At 36.9% G+C, this 11083-nt stretch overlaps 1 protein-coding gene and 1 long non-coding RNA gene across 2 annotated transcripts in view; both read right to left on the bottom strand.

The window, feature by feature from the left end:
- Nucleotides 1-4827, bottom strand: part of LOC103131555 (protocadherin gamma-A4-like) — a 9743-nt gene extending 4916 nt beyond the window's left edge. Inside the window, exon 1 of the mRNA XM_016666732.1 lies at nucleotides 2731-4827. Coding sequence (XP_016522218.1) covers nucleotides 2731-4699 — 1969 coding nt within the window. The 5' untranslated portion in view covers nucleotides 4700-4827. The remainder of the gene's footprint in view (nucleotides 1-2730) is intronic.
- A 1408-nt stretch (nucleotides 4828-6235) lies between these two features.
- LOC107834824 (uncharacterized) lies at nucleotides 6236-9345 on the bottom strand. Its single transcript, XR_001660648.1, has 2 exons — nucleotides 9059-9345; nucleotides 6236-6500 (listed from the first exon to the last, which is right to left on the bottom strand). It is a non-coding gene; the product is annotated as an uncharacterized LOC107834824 (long non-coding RNA).
- Between the last annotated feature and the right edge of the window lie 1738 nt (nucleotides 9346-11083).

Below are 11083 nucleotides of genomic sequence, written 5' to 3'. Positions count from 1 at the left end.
TCTCTGTCCTGGATGTTAATAACGCCCACCTCTGTACCAGGTGACACGTTTTCTTGTGTGGGATTGGAAAGGGTTTTGACATAAATAGCAGGTGCATTATCATTGACATCGGTAACCTCTATTAATACTTTAGCATATGAAGTTAGTCCTAATCCATCTTTTGCTTGTATCCTAATTTCAAAAGAATTATTGTCTTCAAAGTCTATCTCGCCAGTTACTTTAATTTGTCCCATCTTTGGATCAATAGAAAATAAACTGACATCAATCCCAGATACGTGTCCAAATTGATATGTTACATCTCCGTTCACTCCTTCATCGGCATCAGTAGCATTTACAGTAATTACCAGTGTCTCTGGTGGAGAGTTTTCAGGCACACTTGCTTTATATACAGCCTGACAAAACACTGGGGCGTTATCATTAGCATCTAGCACTGTAACATGTATTACTACAGTACCTGATTTTTGTGGAGATCCGCCATCTATAGCTGTTAAAAGCAAACTTAACTCTCTTTTTTTTTCGCGATCAAGTTTATTCTCGAGTACTAATTCAACGTTATTGCTGTCAACCGCGAGAACAAAATGATCGTTCTTTTGTAATACGTATCTTTGTACAGTATTTTGACCTACATCTGCGTCATGGGCCTCTTCGATAGAGAAGTGGTTACCTCTTTCAGCTGACTCACTTATTTCCATTTCGATTAAATTTTCTCTAAATTGTGGCGAATTATCATTTACATCTACTACATGAAGACTGACACGATGAAGCTCCAGAGGATTTTCTAACACCAGGTCGATCGTCACTACACAGGAGGGTTTCTTACCGCAAAGGTTTTCTCTGTCAATTTTCTCCGAGGTGATTAAATCCCCGGTGTTCGTATTAACGTCACAGAACCGTTTACGAGCCCCTGCAATATCTACACGAGCCTTTCGGGAAGAAAATGTTCCAAGATTAAGTCCGAGGTCCTTGGCAATATTTCCAATAACAGATCCACGTTTCATCTCCTCCGGAAAAGAATAGCTCAGATCTCCTCGAACAAGAGGCATTGTGACAATTATGGCAACAAAGCAGATGATCAGAAATAGCGCAGAAAATCTTTTGTCTCCCATCCTCCGCATTAATGGTCCCCAGGTAACATCAGAAACAATTCTACCGTGCGAAAAAGAACATTGTATTGGAAATAAGATGAGGAATACACTAAAAGTAGACAGTACCCTCAATGTTCAAGAGTTAGTAGCTTCTGCATCAAGGCTTTGTCTGTTTTTTATGCACTAATGGGTGGAGTGCCAACGATTATGCTGTTTTGGATGAGCCAACAGCGACACCGAGAGTTATTTTTGAATGATACAATTTTTCAAAGTTTTCTTAGTCAAAAAATAATGCGCCATTTAATGCTATGGTTTACATTGAAAATCTTTAATGTATTTCACTACAGGTTACACTGGAAATTTAACAAAAAGGGAACCTGAGAAGATAGGTAAAAACGATATTAACTTTAAGAAATTACCTAAGTTAAAATGGTAATGCAGTTATATTATATTATATTATATTATATTATATTATATTATATTATATTATATTATATTATGTCTTGTGGTATGAGGAAACCTATACGATAAGCAGGTTTTTCCGTATGTTTTAAGACAAAAATTTAAAGACCCTACCACACTCTGGTCTATTATGTTCTGTAAAAAAAAAAAAATTAAAAAATAAATAAATAAAAAATAACAAACTAGAAATGACTTTAGGTGCTGTTGTCGGGAAACTGTTTCGGATTGTTTCAGAAACCACGGAAATTTTCTATGACAAAAGGGAAGATTGAAGAAATATACCATATTGTGGCACCAATGTACTCAACGTCGAAAAAAAGCTATTCAAGACAGTATCTTAAAATAAGACTACAAGCTTTTTGAATTCAAATTCCACCTCATTGTGGAGCGGTAATGACATTTAAACTTAATATGTGACCGGATGTGCGAACAGAATAGAAAGAAAAAAGACAACTCTCAGAGGCACCAAAAACTTGTTAAATAAATCTAAGATGTTTTGCAATAAAGCTGGTGGCCTATAAGAGCTACAGGAGTTTTACTGAATAAGGTCATAAAATATTGAACCGACAGTATGTTAGTCGACAATGCTGATTAAAACACAAGTGGCACTTTTGCAACAACAACAACAAAAAAAAAAAAAAAACGCAAGTTACATAGCACCTATAACATTATAATTTGAATTTAAAAACTACATATGGTGACTGATATACAAATAACACGACACAAAAAAATCCCAAAAATACAAATTAGTTTCCTACCTCTTCAGGTGTCTCTAGTCCTTCAAAGGGATCGGTAAACTTTGACGGACTTTTCCTGAAAGTCTGGTCAGCGGGCAAAGTGTTGTCATTGTAAGATGATACAAACTTAAAGTCACTGGTTCTAGAGCCAGTTGTCAGCTAGGCATCATAATTGTAGGTGCTGCGTAAAGTTCCTGTACCATCAACATCTGCATAATTAGGTGGGAGATAAGCTCCTGGGATGGCCACGGCTCCATCAAACAACAGTCTGGGCTTTCTCCTGCGACAAAACCTCACACCGAGGATGATGATGATGAAGGTCAGAAAGAAAGTGGACACAGAAACCAGTGCAATGATCAGATAAGAGGTCAACTTGGAGTTCTTCTCATCATAAGAAATGTCTTTCAGTTCTGGCACTTCAGCCAAGTTATCAGAAATGAGTAAATACATGGAACATGTGGCAGACAGAGAGGGCTGTCCATTATCTTTCACTGCAACAATCAGGTTTTGTTTCATGCTGTCAGATTCTGAAATGTCCCGCTGTGTCCTGATCTCGCCACTGTGAATATCAATACTGAAAAGTCCAGGATCTGTGGCTTTGACAATATGATATGAAAGCCAGGCGTTCTGTCCAGAGTCTGCGTCCACTGCAATCACTTTGGACACCAGAGATCCTCCATGTGCAGCTTTAGGGACTAACTCAGTCATGAAGGAGCTGCCCTCTGGGGCCGGGTACAGGATCTGAGGAGAGTTATCATTCACATCTGATATGAAGACACTGACAGTCACGTTGCTGCTGAGAGGAGGAGAACCATTGTCTCTGGCCATCACTTGGACTTTAAAACTCCTGAATTGTTCATAGTCAAATGACCTCACAGCGTGGATCACTCCTGTGTCTCCATTAACAGATAGATAGGAGGACACCGAGGCACCGTTCACCTCACCAGGTAACAGAGAATAAATCACTGTACCGTTTTGTCTCCAGTCAGGATCTCGAGCAGTGACGGAGCATAAAGTTGAGCCAGGTTTGTTATTTTCACTCACATATGCGCTGTAGGACTGTTCTTCAAACACAGGTGGGTTGTCGTTGATGTCAGCTACAGACAACTGAATAGTTTTAGAGGAAGACAGAGGTGGAGAGCCCTCATCAGTGGCAGTGATTGTAATGTTGTAATCAGATACTAGTTCACGGTCCAGGTGTCCTGTGGTCACTAGAGAATGATAGTTTTTAATAGAAGGAATCAATTTAAAAGGGACATTTTGCTGGATGGAGCAGCGGACCTGTCCATTTTTCTCAGAGTCTCTATCTTGAACATTAATGATTCCCACCTCTGTACCAGGTGGTATACTTTCAGGTGTGTTGCTGGACATGGAGTTTAGATAAATAGCTGGTGTATTATCATTCACATCGATAACGTCTATTAACACTTTAGCATATGATGTCAGTCCTAAGCCATCTTTGGCTTCAACGTTAATGTCAAATAAAATTGTTTCTTCAAAGTCGATAACACCCGTTACTTTCATTTGTCCAGTTTTTGGATCAAGCGAAAATATATCTAGATTTTCTTCAGACACATGTCCAAAGTCATAAATCACATCTCCGTTCACTCCTTCATCTGCATCAGTAGCACTAACAGTAATCACCAGTGTTTCTGGTGGTGCGTTTTCCTGCACCCTTGCTTTATAAACAGCCTGAGTAAACACTGGGGCGTTATCATTAGCATCTAGCACTGTAACATGTATGACCACAGTACCCGATCTCTGGGGAGATCCGCCATCTATAGCTGTTAGAAGCAAATTAATTTCCTTTTGTTTCTCTCGATCGAGATTATTTTCCAATTGTAGCTGAACCCTTTTACTATCCGCTGAAAGTATAAAATTATCATTCTTTTCAAGTACGTATCTTTGAACGTCGTTTTGACCCATGTCCGCATCATGGGCCTCCTCGATCGCGAAGCGGCTCCCTTTTTCTGCAGATTCCCTTATTTCCATTTCGATTAAATTCTTTTTGAATTTAGGCGGATTATCATTCACATCTTGTACATGAAGACTGACTCGATGAAGCTCCAAAGGATTTTCTAACACCAGGTCGATTTTCACGACACACGAGGGTTTCTTACCACAAAGGCTTTCTCTGTCAATTCTGTCCGATGTGATTAAATCCCCGGTGTTCATATTAATGTCACAGCAGCGTTTCCGAGTCCCTTCAATATCCACACGGGCCTTTCGAGAAGATAATGTATTGAGATCAACTCCAAGATCCTTGGCAACATTTCCAACAATGAATCCTAGTTTCATCTCTTCTGGAAAAGAATAGCTCAGGTCTCCTTGGACGAGATGTCTTGTTCCAAAAAGGGAAACAAAGAGGTGGATCAGAACAAGCACCCGAAACCGTTCGTGTTTCGGGTGCATCATCGTAAAACAATGCGTTTGCAGGCGTTTGTAGAAATGCTTTAAAAATTGACCAAATTATCGCTCAGCACGAAACACAATGAAAAGCACAATCTTCCACATCTTAGTAAAGCTATGACAGTAGGTGGAGAAATGTGCTCCACTTGTATGTTAGCCCACAGCGGCACCGTGAGTCGGTTTTCATTATTTACACCTTAATATTTTCCCCTCAATGTCAAAAACTCCATCCTCAAAACAAACAAACAAAAAAGACACAAACTAGACACAGAATGCAAAAAACAATTGTTCGTGTGCATAAAGTCAGGTAAACGTATTAAAAATGTTTCCCAAGTTTTCAGTGAGACCGAAGTGCAAACAATTTCCCCGCGACACTTTCAGGCTTAAAAGTGGTCGTTTCAGTACCACGGACAGAGAGCGCTAATGCTCACGTTACAGGAAGATTTCATCTCAAAGCCTACATAACAGAACTGAACAAAATTCCACGATAAATTAACCAAAAGTATACAAACACATAAATATATGTAACTGCGTTAAATATAAAATATTTAGCAAACATGCAAATGAGTGTTGTGCGTCTCAATGCCCAAATGTACTGCAGGATAAACTGAACCAATGGTCAACGAGAGCCTCATTTAGAAAGACTAAGAGAAGCTAGCTACTGAACATACGCTGAAATTGAGAAAAGTGCTCATAAATTCAGATGTTTTAATCCGTGAGTGCTGATGGATCCTCGCAGACGTTATTTGTACACCCCATTCCACGTGCAATTAAGCGAACTTGTGCGTGTAAATTGCGCAGTTAGTTCATTCTAACTGCACAAACTTCCAATGTTCTCGCTAGAAGAACTTATTTCTAAGTGTGTCGTATACAAAGCGCCAGCGAGCATTTATGTGCAAAATCAGACATCAACAATGTCCACCATTTACATCAATCGCAAACAACTACTGTCTTTTTATTTTATTTTATTTTTTTAAACAGAGAATGATCTGCAACCATTTTTTTTCAGCTAATGGTAAGAATGCAGCCTGGAGAATACATTTGATTATTTTACATATCCTACAAGGTTGAAAGTAAGAGCTTAAAGTGGATATTTAAGGTTCTTGGCGTTGTAGGCTCTTTTTCCTTGAAATCTATGTTTCGGTTGCAAATAGCCTTTGTATAATTAATTATTCTGAATCCCTGGTCCTAAAAGATTTTCATAGTGATGTAAAACAAATTGTTCATATAATCCTTTTCATATACAAAGTGAATATTTCAGTTATCCTACAAGGCTGAACATGCCATCTGGCAAAATATGTGTCCCCTTCCAAAATACATGAATAGCTATTTGAGTACATGATCAAGGAATCATCTAGAAGTTCCAAGACAAAGGGCTCTTGATTTTACCTGAGCTAGATGAAAAATAATTTTAAAAAAGCTACAGAACTAGCATCTATATCAAAAACTTAAAAAACAGGAAGTCATTCTGAAAAAAAAAAGACAAATTTCTCGACATGTAGATAATGCTTGAGAATCAACAAGCTTCAGAAATAATTGCTCTCCTTTTAAAAGGGATTTTATTTTACAAGAGGGAGTGACGGCAAGAAGTTGATGTCATTTGCCTCCACACAAGTCCAAACCAAGAACTTGTGGAACTCAGGACCATCACCAAGTCCTGGTGAGACGTCCTGTAGGTCTGGTAGTGGCTGAGGAGCTTCAACTTGAAAGAAGCAGGTGAGAGCCACTGCAGAAGCTGGAGTTACAACCTCCACACTGAGGTTTCTTGTTGGTAACTTCATCAGGTCACTCAGCACATCTGACGTCACTGTGGAAGAGAAGTACACCGGTCAACCCACAAAAAATTATATTAGAGTAGAGCTTTCAAAAATATATGAAGTAACAATTTTCTCATAAGATTCTTTTTTTTTTTTTTAACAAATCCTGTTCAGAGCTCTTAGATAATCAAGCAATCATTACATCAGCAATGCTTACAGGTGACAAATATAAGGCAGATCAAGTTGTCACACTAGTGCTGGACTTAAAGGGTCTTGTAACAAAAGTGAAATCCCTGTAGTCTTTTCCTCTCATAGTTTAGAATGTTAATAGGATTTCTTTATATACTGTGAAATGTAAACAATGTATGAATTATCTTTTACCAGGTTCCTGCATTTGTGTTTTTCTTCCCTTAGTCTGAGCTGGGCTACACTGTTTATTTCAAACATTCACTTTCATCTCCTTTTCCTGTGCTGTTTTGAAAAGCAAAAGCAGAGGAGAGAAGTGAGGAGGGAGAGAAACACGACCAGTTGACAAAACAGTAAGCTCACACTGACATGAAATGAAACAAATACACATCAATGTGCTAAACATAAAAATATATCCTGTTACTGTAGTAACTAGGGCTTTTTATGAGAAGATAACTGATTTAAAACGGGAATAAAATATAAAGACCGTTTATTGCCGGTCTTTTTTTGAGAAAATGTTCTCAAAGATCCAGTGAAGGTGCAATTTTATTTTTATTTTTTTTCCAATGTATTAATTTCTTCCTCCTTGTTGCTGTCACAGTTTGGTTGTGGCTGTGGATCACTATCTACATGAAATAGAAACATATTTCATGTCAGTANATCTACATGAAATAGAAACATATTTCATGTCAGTACTGTCACTTATGTAAAATCACTTTGTGATACAGGAAATCTTTCCTGCCACAGGCTATCACTTTATATAACAAACGTTAAGTTACCTTTGTACATATCTGCCTATTAATCAATATTGTACAGATTGTTTACAAAGCACCATTGTACAGACTGTACAGATTATTAATTTTCACTGTTCATATTGTACAGAATCTTACATCTTACATTTTATATTTATGCATTTATCTTATTTTTATTTTATTTTCCTATTGTAATTTGATCTGTGTGTATGTGTATACTGCAACTGCACAGTAATTTCCCGGTTGGGATGAATAAAGTACTTCTATCTATCTATTCTATATTTAGACGTGTGATTTAATTGATTTAATCAGTGATTCTTGAGAATAGGGACAAAATGGGTTTTAATTTTCCCATATTTTTTTTGTTGTTATTTCTCAACCTTATGTATGCAAATATGACAAATAATGTTTAGGAAAAGTAAAGATGCTAAGGTACAGGCTCCCAGTTGGAACATTAAAAAAAAAAAAAAAAATACATTTTTAATCGACCTGACCTAGAACGCTGTCATCACCATCTGACAAAAACAAATAAAAAATAATTTTTAATGACCCTATTAGTGATATTTTACTCATTTTACAGACAAATACTTCTCAAGAAACAAAATAAATATTATTTAAAACCAAAAACAACAAAAAGGCCACCTGACGGAGTTGACAGTGCATGACGGAGTTGACACAGAACTGAAGGTGGTGACAAACTAGTGAATAAAATGAAAAACTTGGTACATGTGAAATAATGCAATTCATGTAAAATACATTAAAATGAATTAATTGCACATTTAAGTGAGATTTGACAACAATTTCATTGAAAGAGTCAGAAAAACTCTGATGGAGTTGACATCTGACGGAGTTAAAAAAAAAAAGCCAAACTACCTCAGTTTATATGATGTTATTCTGAAGGAGGCCATATTGTAGCTCATCAGGTCCATTAAATCTTTACAACATACCAAAATTAAGCTTTTATTTCACAAAATTTCATCAAAGTTTTGTAAATTGTCAGTTATGGTGTTGACACATCATGGTTGTGACGAGCAACTAAGGAATAAAACAGAAGAAAAAACTAAAGAATAACATAAGCTAACCAGAGACTAACTAGCGCTCTTAGCAAAGGAAGAGAAAGGAAGAGATCATGGGGTCCTCAGAAATTCTGGTGCCCCCCAATAATGCCTGATTTTTTTTTTACATTCTTTTCATTTCTGACGGTGTTGACAAAAACTAGGGACACATTTCAATGGAGTTGGAAAATATATAAAAAATGATTTTTAATTCAATTTATGGAAACCTCTATAATTATTTATATGACTACTTATACTTAATTGTCACAATATATCATTTTAGTATTTCTTTAATTATTTTAAACTATTATAATGTATTGAGTTCTGCTCCTGGACAAGGGCTTTTACAGGCATCATCCACCAACTACAATGTTTAAAATAAATAAAAAAATCAGCAAATACCTGGAAAATATACATTGTTGTGCTCACATGACCCAGGTTAGTTTATGGAAAGGCATTAGCCTGACGTAAAATAGCACGAAGAAGCGCTAGCGTAGCTTGTGTTGATAGTTGCACAAATAAACCAATTGACATTAATAATTAAAAAAAAAAAAAGAAAGACTTCTCGTAACATGGGGATACACATCTAAATGTTAAGTAAGCTGTTTTACTTACCTACATGAACTAGGAGGTCCCTGGCAAGAGGACCATATCTACTGGGTAGAGGAAGCCATATTGTAGAGCTAAATGAATAGGCTCACTGTTCAGAACTGCATGCTACCATATAGACACATGTATGGATAAAGTCCACTAAAGGTCAAAGTCCGATATTCTATGTCGAAGTTAATTTGTAAGACAAAGATATGAAAACACTGAACAGCTTTTTGAACGGGCATCTTGCTTTTAAAACCGATGTGCTGTGAGGTTTTAACCAGGAGATGGCGCCTTTACTCCTGACTCCTTCGTCGCTTCTGCATTTACAGCAGGTGCTTTAAACAGCAGCAAATAGACGACGGAGGGGCTAAATGCCCCTCAGAAAGCGTTGATGTTGTCAAGCCCCGACTTACTGACCCTGTGTCCTTGTTAAACTCAGCAGCTGAAATCTCTAAATTAGAGATCAAATCAGTGAGAGTATCTTGAGTCCACTGTAACAAATATGGCTGACAAACCATCTGCTCTGTTCCAACCCCATTTCAAATCAGTTTTTGCAGACAGCAACAAGAAAAGCTCAAATTAATTTTTATTTTATTAGAATTTTTATTTTGTTTATTATTATTATTATTATTATTATTATTATTATTATTATTATTATTATAAAGTCACAACAAATGTTGCAATTCGGCAAAAACCTAATAAAAGAAATGAACAACTGCTCTCCTTAAAAACCTCAAGCACAGCTAAATTTGCCAAAGTAACTCAGCTATTGAGTCATGTTTATTGTAGTCTTATGACCTGAATGGCTCACCATTAAGGGCGCTGTCTCAAGTCGAATGTGTTACACTATGTGTTTCCCACAAGCTCATATGATTGTACACATTAATCTCACCGTCTTCATCCGAGTCACTTGATTTTGCCTCTGTCCTCCAGGACGATGGTTTTGCTGACTCACTGCAGCTGGCGACATCACCAGTCAACTCAAGCCCTAAGACAAAAACTATTTGCCATGTGTGTTTCAGTGTGAAACGACAGGAGAAAACAGCCAAAGATATATTTAGCTGTTTTTAACACCTTTTAGTTACATTTAATTTAAAGTGACTGCTGCCTTAACAATCCATGGTCTTTTAGTTGACTCCTTATTGTGGGAGTAAAGAATGGACTCCTGTAGGATAAGTGCTGCATATTGTTTTGAATTAACCTTTGTTTTGTCAATGAATTCCCAACATATAAAATCTTTAAAAAAAAAAAAAGTGACAATTGGTTTGCAGCATTAGTTTGCTTATTGTACAAATTCAGTAACCAGATATATATGTATATTTTTGCTGTGGAAACAGAGCACTGGAGGCTGCTTTCATAATGTTTGTTTCTTAACTTATTTGCATAGTACACAGAAAACTCAGAAGGACCAGCACTCATTTTGTAAGTGCTCTTGGGAGTAAGTAGCTGGAGGCATTTTGAATGTGTGGGTGTTATTTATTTATTTATTGATTGATTTATTTAAGTGTTTTACTTCTGTGGATTTGCTGCTCTTACAGCCAAAAAACATCAAGCTTTGAGTGTGAATATTTAGTGGGAGATTAGAAGTGAACGTAATCAGTGAAGTGCTTTCTCTGCCATTTGTTGAAGCCACACCCGTGACCCCATCAGGGAGCCTTCACTAGTATGCCCATGTTTGGTACATATACATGGTTGTTGCCATAGAAACCATTCCCCAAATAGCTGTAGCCATGGAAACACCTTTCCTGTCTCCATCAGGGAGCAAAAAGGAAAATGCAGCCTTTTTTTTTTTTTTTTTTTTTCAGCAGTTCTGTTAACATGAACTCTTGAACCTTCTTTATCATGCTCTTTGCTCTCTGGATGAAAAATGAAAGTCAAAACTGTAAGGGAGACTTAACTGTCTTAATATCATGGAGTATTACATATTGGATGAAGCTTCAGGCTAAAGAAAATCCTGAAGAGTGATTACTACTTGTTTTTTTCACTGGTGGAAAGCAAATAAATCTGCTAGGTGCCACAGATTCAACTTACCTACAAGAAGCTACT

The sequence above is a fragment of the Poecilia formosa genome, unplaced genomic scaffold (assembly GCF_000485575.1).
Source record: "Poecilia formosa unplaced genomic scaffold, Poecilia_formosa-5.1.2 Scaffold786, whole genome shotgun sequence".
Classification (NCBI taxonomy): Eukaryota; Metazoa; Chordata; class Actinopteri; order Cyprinodontiformes; family Poeciliidae; genus Poecilia; species Poecilia formosa.
This window is presented reverse-complemented; position numbering and strand designations above follow the sequence as displayed.